The 17,315-nt window shown below is 42.7% G+C and overlaps 1 protein-coding gene across 2 annotated transcripts in view; it reads right to left on the bottom strand.

Moving 5' to 3' along the window:
- The window catches only part of THSD4 (thrombospondin type 1 domain containing 4), a 598,412-nt gene that overhangs the window by 24,696 nt on the left and 556,401 nt on the right, over positions 1–17,315 (bottom strand). For both annotated transcript variants that reach the window (XM_065412285.1, XM_065412286.1), the window contains one exon: positions 10,965–11,138. In XM_065412285.1, coding sequence (XP_065268357.1) covers positions 10,965–11,138 — 174 coding nt within the window. The remainder of the gene's footprint in view (positions 1–10,964; positions 11,139–17,315) is intronic.

Genomic DNA, 17,315 nt, shown 5'->3' with positions numbered 1-17,315 from the left:
CAGGAGGGGACCCAGCCCGGTTGTGGACTAGCAGTGATCGCACAGTTGCCCACGATTAATCTGGCTGCACCAAATTAGTAATAACCCTGTGGCGCTCTTAGATGCCAGGAATAAAGTGTATAGTGTGGTCATGGACACTCGGCTCTACGGACTTCTGCTGTCTAAGTGTAGTGTTGTTGTATGCCACCTATGCAGTTGCTCTTCCTTTCCAAAGTTCATGTAGGTCCTACAGGGTTTAATAATTGCTCTTATTTAACATCTATTAACAACCATTAAGAGATATTGTGATGTCTCTGGCTAACAAAAACACTCCATCCAGTCTTCTATAAATATGGGCTGGCCATGATGGCTCTTGCATTCATCACCTCCTTGCTTACTTATTGTAAGTCTTGGATCTAGATAAGATGTTTAAGAAGAAGCTGCAGCTTCTACCATAGTGTGTAGGTTGAGTTGATGAGAACAAATTGCACTGATGCTCTGCATCTTGCAAGGACTTCTGGATCTACATTAGAAACCTCAGATTGCTCTATTGAGCCTTTATGGAATTAAACCATATTATCTCAACGACCAGCTGTCCTAGGACCTGTCACATCACCTACCAATGTTCACTTCATTGTACCCAATCTCTACAGCAGCCACTAGGCTCTGGAACACTCCTCCAAATGAGACCAGAAAAAGTCTAGTCCTTGCAAGACTTGTGTCTTCACCAAAGCATTCCTCAAAGGGTCAGAGCAGATGAGAAGACAAACCCAACAGGATCCTCAAAGACAGATGATGAAAACCTAACCAAAGAGGAGGATGGCAAATTGGCTCATCATTACACACAGATCTCACTGTTTTCTACATGTGCCTACAATGATCAAAGGTGACATCCAGAGAGGCAGTGTGGCCTAGTGGACAGTGTGCCAGTGACCAGCCAGGTAACCCTAGGCAAGTAGCTACACGCTTTTATGGCTCATATTCCCCATCTGTAAAATAGGGTAAAGATAGTGACCTCTGTTGCATCTACTATATGAAAGTTAAGTATTTATTATGATTATAATAGATGGATTTTTTCCTCTCTATACAAAACCTCCCTAGACCCTTTAGGTTACCAAAAGTGTTACAAATCTTTATGTTTTGTTTGCTAGTGACTTGTTTGTTTTTGCAAACACTGAGCAAAAGAAAAAAAATCTAACTGATTACATTCACCAAACAACCACACAATGTGTGAAATAACTGCACATATCCAGGACTCTGTTCTGCCCCACCAGCCTTCCCTGCACCTTCTGCCTGTAGGGATCGGGTGTCACTGGCCCTGTGGCAACACAGGGATCCCTCTGCAGCTCCACTGTCTAGGTCATCTTGCTCATTCCCATGACAGCAGGCCTGCAAAGGGCTCCCTGTGCTACTGCAGGAGCCATCCAGCAGCAGGGTGGCCTCCCACTTGGCCTGGGGCATGTTCTCATCCTCGCAGTCCTGGCCAGGGGGTCTCTGCTCTAGTATGCAAACCTCTGCATTATCTGAATCCCTTCCTTGTCCCCCAGCATGAAGTACAAGGGGGGACAAGGAAGGAATTCGGATAATATCAAGGCTTGGATAATAGAGTTTCGGCTGAATCTGAGTATAAGGTACCTGCACTGGACATCTGCCGCAAGTCTTACTTACTAAGGTGTGACATTTAAACATAACCCTCCCTGCTCCACTATCACTGGGTCCCAAACCTGCTGTGGGGAAGGCAAAAAACCTACCCCACCTCTCCCAGACTAGTGGTGACCCAGCCCCCAAGGGAAAAGGGCAACTAGCGTAATGCCCAGAGCAGGTCAAGAGGAAACCCAGTTCTTCTATGATTACATGGCTGGGAGGGTGCTGCCAACCCTGTCTTGGTGAAAGATGGCTTCTCTGGGACTGTGCGGGATATAAATACTCTCCCAGTTAGCTGGAAGGGCACAACATCTGCTTTCGGGGGAAGGAGGGTCACCCTCCTCTGAAGCATCTGGTGTTGACTACTGGCAGGGTACAGGGTACTGGATCTGATCCAGTCTGGCAATACCCTATTTGGTATGGTTACAATCAGTACTCCTAGAGAAATCCAATACTGTGTTGCTACCGGCACACGTCTTTGTTTGTTTGTTGTTTTTAAAAGGGAGGGACGTGTTCACTGATACTGCTCCTGATTCAAGCAGGATTATAATCACTAATCCTTCGAAGGTTAGAGTTCATTTCTGCAGCATTACAAATTCTCATAGTGTGCGCAGTTTTTAGAAAACGCCTGAATCTGCCAGGGTTTTCCTTTAGTGTTTGCACATATCTATGTGAGGTGGTGTTGGTTCCAGTCTGAAATGGAAATTTGGCTCACATGGGCTCTTATTGCTTGTTTAAAGGTTAAATACACATGATGCTGTTCCTGGCATTGTTTGAAAGGCCTTTAGAAGATTATTCCAGCCGCATATTGGTTTCTGTGTTGCATAAAGGGGTATGATTTTCAAAGGCTTATTCTGGCCTAAAACAATTGAGTGTTATTAATAATGGGGATTCTGTTTATGTTTTGGGTGGAATTTTGTGATCCCTTGACCAGATAACCACAAAAACCTTGGCACCAATGAAAAAGTACAGGGTGTGTTGAGAAAATCAGCATACAGTTTACCTAGGCTAACATGCACATATAGCATAAGCTCAGAATCATATAAATCCTGCAGCAGAGAGGCTCCAAACTACCCTTAACAGCACAGTGATGGGTACTGTGTCATACTCTTATCAGGAAGAACATGAGCAAATCAGCTACTGAACAGAATAAACAACAGGAGAAACAATGTAGCTGCATTTTCTTTAACTGCTATATAGGACATCCCTGCCACTCCCCTCCTTCAGCAATTCTATCCAGAAAGTTTTAATAGTCAGCCAAAGCTCCAGAAGCTGCCCTGACCGCACTCCTTTTAGTGGATGGAATAGAGCTAATATCCTCTTAGGATAATACTATTTCTATTTCAGAGAGATGCAGTTATATGTGGAATTTCTGGTTGTAATCCTGGTTCTGTTGAAGTCAATAGGAGTTTTGCCATTAACTTCAGCGGGGTCAGTATGTTTATACAAGTAGAATGTGATCCAATGTTCAATAGCTCTGATTGATTCATTTTCTCTGTTTTAAACTTGTTTAACTCAACGGAGAAGTCAGAGTGGTGAGTTTGTCAAGGACAACCGGTACCAAGTTGTGATAGGTCAGTGAAATAAGAACAAAACGTGGAAATGGCAAATAAAAACACATGCTATACTAATGGACAAGCACTGCACAGTATCTTCTGCTTTTTTAGTATCTCAGCGGTATGTTACCTCCACTTGTCCAGCCACTCCATTCCACTCCCACTAATGCATACAAATTCCCCACAGTGTCGTCTTTTCAAACTAGTCATTGTTAGGGTGGAGACTTTGTGTGATAAGAGTGAAGAGATTTTTAGTTTTGGGTGCAGTTTGAACCTTCAGGGGTGACAAAGAAATTGAAGTGAAATTTGGGGTCTCATGTTTCAGAGAGACTAAAACTCTGGCTTAGTTCTAGACCAGCTGTGTAGATAAAGCTATGAAACAGGTCATCTGTGTTACCAATTTGTAATCAATAATCACAATTGTCAACATATGTCTATTTGCACAGACTATATAAAATGATCCTAGTTTTGTGTATTTTATTGTAACTGCAAGGATACGTAGCACTAATAGATTTTTGACATGTATGCTAGGTGAAATATGAGAGAGATTTTCTTCTGTTCCTGCATAGCTACAAAGGAAACACATGCACAGATTACACTGGTCTACAATTTTTGAGAAGTCATCTGCTTCAGAGATAAAATGTGCTATTTATTATGTATTTTGATGTGCTGAATTCAAATATGACAATTAAAACAACTGATAGGCTACTGTTTCTAAGATATTTAAGTTTTTACATTTTATGTCTATGTATATTGTGTAGATAGTAGAGTTTTAATCATAAATTGTAAACCTAGGTCTTTTCATGTGTTTATGGTTGCTTTACATGATAATATTTCACCTGTCCTGTTTATGTAACACTTTAAAAATCAGCAAAAGGGTTATATAAATAACATTTATTATGAAACAAAAGGCAAAAAACTATTATGTACATAGTTTAGTCCTATTCAGTGTCTACTCGGCGCTTCTAGGCTTGTCTCTTGTATTCATTAAATGGAGCATCTCTTGTCACTGTCCAGCAATAGTCTGCAAGTATTGATGGGCTCCATTTGCCCTGATAGCGTTTCTCCATTGTTGCAATATCCTGCTGAAATTGCTCGCCGTGCTCGTCGCTCACTGCTCCGCAGTTCGGTGGAAAAAAATCTAGATGAGAGTGCAAAAAATGTATCTTTAGTGACATGTTGCAACCAAGGCTTTTGTATGCCTTGAGGAGGTTTTCCACCAACAACCTGTAGTTGTCTGCCTTGTTGTTTCCGAGAAAATGTATTGCCACTAACCGGAAGGCTTTCCATGCCGTCTTTTCCTTGCCACGCAGTGCATGGTCAAATGCATCATCTCGAAGAAGTTCACGAATCTGAGGACCAACAAAGACACCTTCCTTTATCTTAGCTTCACTTAAGCTTGGAAATTTTCCACGGAGGTACTTGAAAGCTGCTTGTGTTTTGTCAATGGCCTTGACAAAGTTCTTCATCAGACCCAGCTTGATGTGTAAGGGTGGTAACAAAATCTTCCTTGATTCAACAAGTGGTGGATGCTGAACACTTTTCCTCCCAGGCTCCAATGACTGTCGGAGTGGCCAATCTTTCTTAATGTGGAGTGGGAATCTCTTGCACGACTATCCCATTCGCAGAGAAAACAGCAGTACTTTGTGTATCCAGTCTGCAGACCAAGCAAGAGAGCAACAACCTTCAAATCGCCACAAAGCTGCCACTGATGTTGGTCATAGTTTATGCACCTCAAAAGTTGTTTCATGTTGTCATAGGTTTCCTTCATATGGACTTCATGACCAACTGGAATTGATGGCAAAACATTGCCAATATGCAGTAAAACAGCTTTAAGACTCGTCTTCGATGAATCAATGAACAGTCTCCACTCATCTGGATCGTGAACGATGTTGAGGGCTGCCATCACACCATCGATGTTGTTGTAGGCTACAAGATCACCTTCCACGAAGAAGAATGGGACAAGATCCTTTTGATGGTCACGGAACATGGAAACCCTAACATCACCTGCCAGGAGATTCCACTGCTGTAGTCTGGAGCCCAACAGCTCTGCCTTACTCTTGGGTAGTTCCAAATCCCTGACAAGGTCATTCAGTTCACCTTGTGTTATGAGGTGTGGTTCAGAGGAGGAGGATGGGAGAAAATGTGGGTCCTATGACATTGATGGTTCAGGACCAGAAGTTTCATCCTCTTCCTCTTCCTCGTCTGACTCAAGTGAGAATGATTCTGGTGCATCAGGAACTGGCAGTCCTTCTCCGTGGGGTACTGGGCGTATAGCTGATGGAATGTTTGGATAATGCACAGTCCACTTTTTCTTCTTTGACACACCTTTCCCAACTGGAGGCACCATGCAGAAGTAACAATTGCTGGTATGATCTGTTGGCTCTCTCCAAATCATTGGCACTGCAAAAGGCATAGATTTCCTTTTCCTGTTCAACCACTGGCGAAGATTTGTTGCACAAGTGTTGCAGCATATGTGTGGGGCCCACCTCTTGTCCTGATCTTCAATTTTGCAGCCAAAATAAAGGTGATAGGCTTTCTTAACCATAGTGGTTATACTGCGCTTTTGTGATGCAAAAGTCACTTCACCACAAATATAGCAGAAGTTATCTGCACTGTTCACACAAGTACGAGGCATCTCTGCTCACTTTGGCTAAACAGAAATGTGTCCCTTTGCAAAATCAAACACTGACAAATAAGAGAGCACGACACTGTATGATTTCTAGAGCTGATATAGGGCAATTTGTTCAGCAGAGTGATGTAAGCTTCGTTATGATTGCATCATGCATGACTTCTAGGAATAACATGATGCAATTCATATCATGTATGACACAATACCAGCTTCAGATAGCATCATTCATTGTTTTGCCTAAAAAGCAAGTACTGTCCAAACCCAGTCATAGATTTATTCATAGATCCAGTCAAAGATGTATTTTAGTCATTTCTGGTTTAAATTGAGATCCCTTCCCTTTATAACTCACTTATCCTCCGCCATTCCCAAGTCAAGGGTCGTATATACTGACCCAATAGCATATCTTGAAAACTAGAGCCAATCAACAATTTTAAGCATCATTTTCGTTCTCAGTGACCCAGAATTAGTAAAGTTTGACTACATTTATTTCAGAAGCATTTTGGCTGTAGAGCAGTGTTATGAATAAGCTTTACCACAGGACTCAGTATAAGTACAAAATAATAAATTATATTTGCTAAGAACTTTGATGAGTTATCATACAGTAAATGAGATTGGAATCAGGAAAAAATTGAACGAATGAATGACATTCTTGATTTTTGCAAGAGATTAATTTAGATGATTTAATTGTTTAATACTGATGATAGATCCATCTGCTTAGAATGCAGTAGCCAAGTTCTAGAAAAGGGACTGTCTAAGGATTTTAAAATGGGCATAGGTAGAAATTTTCTTAGAAATTAATCCAAAATGGCACCCATGTTAGACCCAATAGCTGGTTTTAAAACTTAAAATGCCTCTTTTTTCCATTTCAATACACATATTTGAGCATTGCCTCAACTTATGCACTGCACAATATGTGTTTTCAATGGAAAACAAAGCTTTTATGATTTAAAACTTTGGAATACAGCTTCCCAGCTTTAGGTCTGGAGGCGATAACCACTGCATTGTCTCGATATCAGTGAAATTCTATACCAATTCTCATTTTTTAAAATATTGTTGTTGGTATAGCTCTTAGATAATGTAATTTGGAGGTGGTTTCTGACAATCTGCTGAATAAAGGACAAGTCTGCTGCAAATCACTTGGAGTCCTGATAGTATTTTATTATTGATTTTCTTGAGAATGGTTGTGAAAGCTAAAAGTATAATTTCATTTCATATAACTTCTGTTCTTCACAACAGGTCTGAACATTCAGGACTTGAGCAGCAGCTGTCAATCAATGTAAAAGGATTTATCATTAACTAGTAATTAAACTGCACAGCAACATATGTGATTCTGAATATATTTTCGACTGCAAGAAGAAGATTTCTCTTTGTAGAGAATGCATTCTAGCCACTTCTGCAAGAAAACCACTTGCACATACATGGACTCTGATGTCAAGAAACACTTCAAGAACCTCCGGGAGATCTAAAGACTATTTAACTGTAACTATGATATATGCAGATGTTAATGCCCTCATCAAGTTCCATTCCCAGCCACAAAATACCCACTATTTACAGGATTTCTCACTGATGATTTGGTTGCAATTAGCTTTGTAAAGCTGCATGTATCCTCTTACTAGGATCTAGCTCCCAACTGCAGCACTGTGTGTAACCGAACTCTCACAAATGGACTGAACAGGCCTAGGGAAAGATGTAAAAGGCCCGTGTACTTTTTGTACAACTGCTGATGTCCAGAGTTCAATTTTTTTGATGTCTTTAGGTTGACAGCAATTCACTGAGGTACCCTTCAGTTGCCTGAGTACATTTAAAAGGGAAGGCTGCCTATGATCAGAGAGCAGGGAGATTTGGAATTCAGGGGAAAAGCTGAGATACAACAACAGAAAATAGTCTCAAAGGTCGTTAACGCCTGAGAGAATTTGCTACAGGAAACAGCCATCACCCATCAGAAAAGGAGCTGCAAGTGCCGTTACAGGTGCAGTAATGTTTTCAGATAGAGGGGATTCTCCTTCCTCAGTAAGGGTTCACTAGAAGCTGCTGGAAAGAGTGTCTTCCATCTTCTGTGCTATATGTCACCTAAATGGGGCAGCAACAAAACAGGCACATTGTTCTTAAAGGAGGTGTTCTGGTTATCCTCTGAGATGTTCTGTTCTTTGGAACACAGATACTTCAGATCCGTTAAATCAATGCAGGTCTCCCCTTACTCTATACCTTCCCTTTTTAGGTTGTTAAATATGTTATTTATTGTATTGATGTTCAAATGTGCAGAAATTCCTATGCTGTAAAGCACAGATTAAAAATACAAATAATATATTTCATGTGTGCAGTGTTCAAGCTTCTAGTCTATCTCCATTGTGGCTCGATATCTAGAAAAGGCCTCTGGGCAGAATCATATCTGAACACGGGATGGTGCACCAGAAGCATGCTTATAGTTTACAACTATTTCTTGCCCCATTGACCCTCTGAGTTCAGTCTTTGCTCTGAAGGAATGTGTGGACAATACTGACAGCTGGGCTACGTTGGAGTTGCTTTCTTTTGAACGTCTGTACAGGTCATTTCTTCGTGGCCCCAGTTTTTATTGGCACTTGCTTGGACATTAACAATCTTAGTATTGTTTTTGACCACACCTTTTCTACAGAAAGCCCTACTATAAATGGTAAAAATGGCACTTTATGTTGAAAGGGCCTTGTGATTTGTTATCTGATTGCTGACAGCCAAATTCCTCTTGCTGGAACAATGTGCAGGACCCAGAATGATTAGATTTACTGTGCTGGGTACATTTTGAACCCCTCAGGTTACGTCACTTGTCTTCAAAAGCTCCTGAGAGTTACAATGGGAGGAAGCTGGTATTTCTATGCAGCCTGACGTGCAAGAAAACTGTCATGTAAGGCTTGTATGCAACATCAGCTTTCTTCTCTTCTATGGGGACAGAACCAGCTGCAAAGCATCTATTCGTGTGTATGGAATACTCTGTGTAATACGACACAGATTTCAAATATGGTTACAATTACATTTAAACATCTTTTAAAACTAAGTCTATTGTGACTATTTAAAAATACCAACAATTAGCACTTATATTGTGTTTCACAACTTCAAAGCATTTTCAGAATAGGAGCCCTTAAATCTCCATCAAAGCATCCTTTATCATCCCGGGGGATCTTGACATCTCTGATACATTGAAACTACAGGCCCAGCCAAGAGGCACTTCCCTAATAATTTGATGGAATGTAGGTACCAGCAGTCTGAAAACCTCTAGAGGTTATATAAAAGTCCACACAAAGGGGATGTAACTCTTTGGGCTCCAGTTGACAGCTTTTGAAATTCCTCTACCGCCGAGAGCAATATTTTTCCATTAGAATGAAAAGAAACATTGAGATGTGGGACAAGGGAAGAATTTATCTTAGTACAAAAGCACCAGGGAGCTGGCCACTGGCCAAATTTTGTTCTCTTCACCTGCCACTTCAGAACTCAGGGGAGCCAAACCAAAAATAACTTTTGTTTTTAGCACTTGCTTTTGTCTATTCATGCTTAGTGCTTTAGCTGTGACCTACATGCCTCCCTGCTGGCGTTCAGGGTTTGCAATGGCTCTACGATGAAGGGTCCAAAGAGAAGAATGCTGGTTGTGAGTTTTTGAGCTGCCTTAATTGCCAGAAGCAATGTCCACAGATTTCTGACATTCTCATTTTCTGAGGAAGCTGGGTCAATATATACTTCATAAAGTACAGTACTCTAATGGGATTAAATCAAATTCATTCAATTTCCAAAAAGGAGACTAAGGTTTTGACTATACTTAGAAGTTTTGCCATTTTAGCTATGACAGCACAGTTAAAGCAGCAAAATCCCACTAGTGTAGCTATAGTTATACCAGTATAAAAGTGCTTATATCAGCATAGCCTATTTTGATTTGGTAAAGCACCTTCTACCAGTGTAACTGCACCTACACTGGGGTTTTACCAGAATAATTAGGTTGGCAAAAATGACACCTAACTAACATAGTTATGCCAGGAAAACGTTTATTAAAGTGTTGACTGGACCTAAACAGGGAGATTATCCCTTGAACTGGGGCTGGCAGTAGAGAAGAGTCCTTTGTAATTCTTTCAATAATTAATCTTGTTGAGCATCATCAACTAGTTCTACAGTAAATGTTGGGTTATTATTATATCTGTCTAATGGAATATCACTGAACATGTTTAACTGTGGCAAAGAAGTCCAAAAACTTATCCGCTCTTTTTTTTTTAATTAAACAAATTCTTTCCACTGGTCACTGAAACCAGTTATTAAACTTGCAAATCTCAAGTGTAATGACAGCATTTTTTGCTATTTGGTGACAAACTTATCATTAAAGACACCCTGATATCTTATGAAAAACATACCATTCAGAGAAAGTTGCGGGAATATAGCCTATGTTTATCATTTTTTATTTTAAAATGAAGGAATGTTTCATGAAAAAACATCTGTTTCATTAACTTTTGTTGCTTATAATTCACTTACCGTTAGAGATTTGTAATATCGTAGTAGTTACTGATGACAGTGTTGTCATCAAATGAGAACTGTGTACCTGGATTTGGGGTAGTGGGTAACTCTAACTTTACTGTCCATGCTTCTGATCCTGGGACCAATCAAACCCCTGATGTAATTTAACTCAGCCTAAGGGATGATCTAAATTATGCTGGCTAGAACAGTCCTCTACTGGTAGCTTTGTTGGCCAGAGCAGTGTACTCCAGCCATACCCCTCCCTGCCTCTGGTCTACCCAGGAAATATCACCTATACCATGGGGGAGGGAAATGTTACAAAGAGCTGGTTGCTGGGTTTATGTCACATGAGGATTCCTCTGCAGGGGAATCCCCAGCTGCTCTGTGGCAGTGACACAAAGGAAACTAGATCTGGATTTATGTCTCCAGCTGAGAGATACAAGTGTAGTAGTAGAGGAGCAAAGAAACAAAAATCTTATTTTCATCCAAGTGTCATAATAATTTCATCCAAGTAATAAAAAACAGGGGGAGAAAATGACAGCAAATATATATCATATCAACTGAACACAGTTTGTAATTAGTCCTAAAGGTGCACAACCAAAATACTTTCCCACTTTAAAAAATTGTTGTATAGATAAAAATTTGGTGATAGAAATATAAATATATCATTTCGAGGTAAAACTCACCTGACTCCAGCTTCCAGCAAACCACTCCACTTTACCCACACAGGGTCCATTGTCGCAGGGGATTGTTTCAGAGGGTCTGTTATTCCCACAACCTTCCAGTGGCAAGCTGCTAACATGGTTGGACATACAAACTACTGACCGTGTTCGGACTCCCGCACCACATTCTGCAGAACACTGTATGATGGGAGACAAAATAGACACTTATTAGCCTCATTCTTTGGACCACGGTTACACAATGAAATGAAGAGCGGGAACAATCCTGAAAGCGCTAATGATACTATTAAATGCTCATTATTATTTGTATTACTGTTGTGTCAAAAGGCCCCATATCATGTCAGGGCTCTATTATGCTAGGTGCTGTACAAACATAATAAAACCCAGTCCCTGCTTTAAAGAGCTTACAATCTAAATGGTCAAGAGAAATGAAAGGCATGAGGTGGGGAGGGAAGGATGTAACTTATAAGGACAGTGAGCAGGATGAAGTCATGGTAGTTCTTCAAAGCTCTTCTCCTCCACCCCAGATTTGTTTTGTTTCCTTATATACACACAGTGGGAGAGGGTGTGAGCAGAAGGAAGGGGGAATGGATGAATTAGACAAACTGCTTCTCAAAGGAAGAATATGAGACATGCATGGCTCAGTTTTCAAACTTAGGTGCTTCAGGCAGGACACCCCGTTTCACATCTGGGTGCTCCAATTGGCATTTATATACCAATAGTGACAGCCTACTGCTGGCAAAGAGGATGGGTCTGGGAGGCCTTTCCTAGAACCCTGGCACTGGTCCTGAGGCGGGCTGCAGAGCATGTCTTGAAATCTGTTGGTCATGCTGCAGGGTGCAACAGCTAAAGCCACGGCAGAGTGATAAAAAGGTACATGAAAGGGTCAGGCAAACCCTAACCCAATCATTATTAACTCATCACTAATTATTAAACAAATAATTTCAGTGTAGAACTATTGATTATAATTTTTCCAGAGAACTTGATTCTGTGATACATTAACATTCACATTTTTTCAATGTTACTTCTTAACTGTACACTTCCTCCATATAACCCAAAGCATGTTTTCTAACCCCCCCCCCCCCCCCCCCACACACACACACACTTGCTGAACAGGCATGGCATCTTACATCTATATGCATTTTTGTATATCATGTTTGTTCAGAAAGTTCCAAAAACACCTTATTAACCATATTGCAATGGACACTCAATCTCACCCACTCATAGGTAACATTGCAAAGCCTCCTCTTTTTACTTCTAACAGTTGGGATTTTCACAGGAACCCAAGAGATTAAGGCACTCAACTCCCAATGAATTTCAAAGGGGGGAGTGGGCACATTAGGTGCTTTGAATAGCCCACCCTACAACTTACTTTCTTTTTTTAAATTCCCTTTGGGCTCACATATTCCTCCTGGTCATGGCTAGAAGGAGATTTGATTTTTTTAAAATTTGATTTCAAAATTTGATCTGACTCCCTTCAGTCAATTTTAATCCACTTTTTCCCATTTAAAAAAATGTCTAACCATGCTATTATTTTCCCCAGAATACAAGCCTACTGCAAATTGATATAGAAAGCCTGAAACCTACCATGGATGTAGGTCTCACTGAGGACTTTTGCTAGGTTTTTGATTGAATCCAGCAAAGTTACGGGCATTTGACAATTATCTACTGAATATGCATTAAGATACAGTCATTAATTACATGATCACGGATGACTTTAGAAATGACCACAAAGTAGTCAAAGCACAGCAAGGACAAAGTAGATGACCATAATGGTCCCTTCTGGTCTTAAAAATCTATGAATCTATGAAAGTTCAGATCCAGATTTCACAAAAGGTCAGGGGTGTTCAAATTTGAGGTTTTCCTTTGGCCTCTAGTTATTGAAAATGAAAAGGTACTACCAAAATTGTAGGAAAAATCTACACCTATATTACAGTGCATTGTATTGTATTATAATGCTTACATCAAGAGTTAATTTTCACATTTCATGACTTAATTACTAAACTTTGCTAACTCTGAAACCTTAACATTGCATTAAATAAATTGTTTATTACTATACATAGACACATTTGTCACAAATCTGAAGATGCTATGCAGTTATTCATTGCTCATCTTGGATTAGATTCCATTTAGCATACACCTTTAGCAATTCCTCTTGTACTCTGCCCTGTAATCTTTCTCCACTAGGAATAATTCTACTAGTTCAACACCCTGTGCAGCTTCTACTGCTGCCATTAAAAACAAACAAACCTAACATGCCAGTGTTTAATTTGGTATTTTGCATATAACAGACTCTAGATTTGTCTATTTGTTCTTATTACTCATATTTTTCTTCTTAGCTGAATTTGATATTTTGTGTCTGGATTATTAAAAAGAAAGAAAAAATGTGCAGCTTGCTGAAAGATGTGTGTATAACTAAATTTAAACAGCTACAAGCAGTTATATTATATTACACATGGAAAGAAAACCACAAATAAAAATTTGTTACATGGTAAAAAACATATGTTTGATTGGCATTTGCAATTTTATTTTTAATATATAATTTCATTAGCTAGGAGAAGTTATGCATTGCTGCGAGACTGTATAGAACATTCCTTGTGAATGAATGGATGGCTCTGCATTGGTTAGTGTATCCTTACTGCATTTTTAAAGGGATAACTCAAAGTACTGGTAATGGCACACAGACCTGCTCTCTCCTAGTTTGAATCTCACTCCAGTCAGCAGTGACAGAAAGTCTTCACTATCTGATTTACCGCATTAGTGATCTGTGGGGCTAGTGATTTATTGAACTGGCGATCTCTGCCTAGTTCCAGCTGTCCACATTACAAAAAAACAATCACAACTGGCACTAGCTGCCTTTCCTGTTGGTCTTCTCAAGAGAGGTCAAAGGATTGAATGGGCAATGGAAAACAAATTACCCCCTCACCATCCTGATGCATATCAGTAGGGTAATGTGGGAAACATACTGCTTTGTAACTGTTCCATGGATTAACATCAGTAATTTAGTTTCCACTGTCATCCAGCCAGCACCTTTCACAAAGCACTTAAGCAAATACAAGTGCTTTGCTGAATTGGGACCTTGAAGAAAGTAAAGTGAGTTAACTGTTACAAATGATACTAATTGAATACTACTACTACTACTATTGTTAATACTAATTACTAATCAAAATATAATTTTGGAGTGTTTGAAAATTCAGGATTTAAACACATGCTTAAGTATTTTTCTGAATTAAGACTTGTGTCCCCAATTTCCTCCTGAATCTAAAAAATAAAAATAATTCAGTCTCTTCTAAATGATGCCTGCAAGTAACAGATAAAAATCTCAGTTTCTTTGTGAGACAACCTAAACCCAGACCCCAGCTACTAAACTTATTGTACACAGCTCTCACAGTCATCTCCCCAATATGCTTCTCTGCTCTATTATTATGAATTAGCAATGTATTCATATGTACAAGAAAAGACAGTTACCTTTTCCGTAACTGGTGTTCTTCGAGATGTGTTGCTCATGTCCATTCCACAATAGGTGTGCGTGCTCACCACGTGCACCGGTGCCAGAAGTTTGTTCCCTAGGAGTACCCGTAGAGGAGTGCCCCAGCGACCCCTGGAGTGGCGCCGCCATGGTGCGGTATAAGAGGTGCTGCGCGCTCCCCCCACCCTCAGTTCCTTCTTGCCAGACAACTCCAACAGAGGGGAAGGAGGGCGGGATGTGGAATGGACATGAGCAACACATTTCGAAGAACGCCAGTTACGGAAAAGGTAACTGTATTTTCTTCTTCGAGTGATGCTCACGTGCATTCCACAATAGGTGATTCCAAGCTATATACGTTGGAGGTGGGTAGGAGTTCACAGACACTCGGGACGGAGAACAGCCCTGCTGAACCTGGCGTCTTCCCTGGTTTGGGAGACAATCGCATAATGCGAGGTGAACATGTGAACCGATGACCATGTGGCAGCCCTACAAATGTCCTGGATGGGGACATGGGTCAGAAAGGTGGCCGACGAGGCTTGCGCCCTAGTCGAGTGTGCCCTCACAATCGGCGGCGGGGGGACTCCCGCCAGGTCATAACAGGTATGAATACATGAGGTGATCCAGTTGGAGAGCCGCTGTGTGGAGACCGGCTGGCCTCTCATGCGTTCGACCGAGGCGACGAACAGCTGCAAGGACTTCCCGAACAGCTTTGTACGTTCCACGTAAAAAGCCAGAGCCCGTCTTACATCCAGCATGTGGAGGCAGCGCTCCTCAATGGACGCGTGGGGTTTGGGACAGAGCACCGGCAGGAAAATGTGCTGACCCATATTGTAGGCGGAGACCACCTTAGGGAGGAATGAAGGATGTGGTTGGAGTTGGACCTTATCCTTATGGAACACCGTGTACCGGGGTTCGGAGGTCAGGGCCCGGAGTTCCGAGACCCATCTAGCGGATGTGATCGCCACCAGGAAGGCTACCTTCTATGAGAGGTGCGACCAGGAGCATGTAGCTAGTGGTTCAAATGGAGGACCAGTTAACCTTGCCAGCACCAGGTTCAGGTCCCACTGAGGGACTGGGGACCTAACATAGGGAAAGAGGCGATCCAAACCCTTAAGGAATAGACCAGTCATGGCATGGGAGAACACCGTGTGGCCCTGCACTGGCGGGTGGAAGGCCGATATGGCCGCCAAGTTCACCTTGACAGACAAGGGTGGTAGGCCCTGGGCTCTAAGGTGAATGAGGTAGTCTAATATAAGCTGAATCGGAGCAGCCACAGTTGAAATGCCCTGATCAGCGGCCCACTGGGAAAACCGAGACCATTTCGCCAGGTAGGCCTGATGTGTGGAGGGCCATCTGCTTTCCAGGAGGACGCGCTGAACCCCTTCCGAGCAAGTCCTCTCTTCCCGGCCTAACCATTGAGCAGCCATGCCGTGAGGTGGAGTGCCGCTAGGTTGGGGTGGAGGCGGCGACCCTGGTCTTGGGAAAGCAGGTCCAGGCGGGATGGCAACGGCCACGGCGGGGCGACTGCCAGGCTCATGAGAGTCCCGTACCAATGTTGCCTGGGCCATGCCGGGGTGATCAGGAGGACCCGGGCCCTGTCCGTTTTTATCTTTTCCAAGACCTTGCTGATCAGAGGAATCAGGGGAAAGGAATAGAAAAGTTGGTCCGACCAGGACAGAAGGAAGGCGTCGGAGATGGCGCCCACGCCCAATTTCCCCCCCCCCCCCGTCCCCTCCGGAGCAGAAGCGGGGACACTGGCGGTTCTGCCGTGTCGCAAACAGGTCCACTTGGGGAATGCCCCATGTTTGGAAAATCCTGTGAACCACCTCTGGGTGCAGTGACCACTCGTGCTGAGAGGAGAGCCGCCGGAGAATTCCGGGCACCCAGTAAGTGGTGGGCTTCTAGGTAAATATTGTGGGCTATGAAGAAGTCCCACAACCTAAGGGCTTCCAGGCAGAGGGCAAAGGATCGGGCCCCACCTTGCCTGTTGATGTAGAGCATCGAGGCCGTGTTTTCCGTGAGAACCCTGACCACTCTGCCCTCCAGATGCGAGCGGAAGGCTACAAATGCCAGACGGACTGCCCTGAGCTCCTTGAAGTTTATATGCAGGGCAAGGTTCTACGTGGACCACAGACCTTGGTTTCCCACATGGGGTCCCCACCCCAGGTCCGATGCGTCGGACACCAACTCCACAGACGTGGGTCGGCCCTTCAATGGGGCCCTTCAATGGGGCCCCTTGGAGCATGTTCCCCAGGGAGTACCACCATCACAGAGAGGCGATCACCAGTTCAGGCACAGTAAGGACTTTGTCCATCCTGTCTCTGGACTGGGAGAATACCGAGGCCAACCAGAGCTGGAGGGGCTGCATCCTGAGTCTGGCATGACGAACTACATATGTGCACGCCGACATGTGATCCAGGAATTGGAGGCACACTCTGGCTGTGGTCATGGGGAACCTTGTGACCATGATGATGAGCTCCCTTAGGGTTTCGAATCTGTCCAGTGGGAGGGAGGCCCTGGCCGACGTCGTGTCCAGAATTGCCCCAATGAACTCTATGTGTTGCACCGGGACTAATCTGGACTTGGTGTTGTTTACCAACAGGCCCAGTGTGGTGCATGTGGACAGGCGGAGTGATACATGATCCTGCACCTGCGACCTGGAGCTGCTCTTGACCAGCCAGTCCTCGAGGTAGGGAAAGATCTGGACCCCCCGACATCTGAGGTAGGCCGCTACCACAGGCATACATTTTGTGAATACCCTGGGAGCAGTGGACAGGCCAAACGGGAGGACAGTAAACTGGTAGTGCTGCTGCCCAACCGTGAAACGGAGGAACCGCCTGTGTCCCTCGAATATATGAATGTGGAAGTATGCATCCTGTAGATCGAGG

This window comes from Emys orbicularis, chromosome 10 (assembly GCF_028017835.1).
Source record: "Emys orbicularis isolate rEmyOrb1 chromosome 10, rEmyOrb1.hap1, whole genome shotgun sequence".
NCBI classification, from domain to species: domain Eukaryota; kingdom Metazoa; phylum Chordata; order Testudines; family Emydidae; genus Emys; species Emys orbicularis.
The sequence above is the reverse complement of the archived record's forward strand: the minus strand, read 5'-3'. Positions and strand labels throughout refer to the sequence as shown.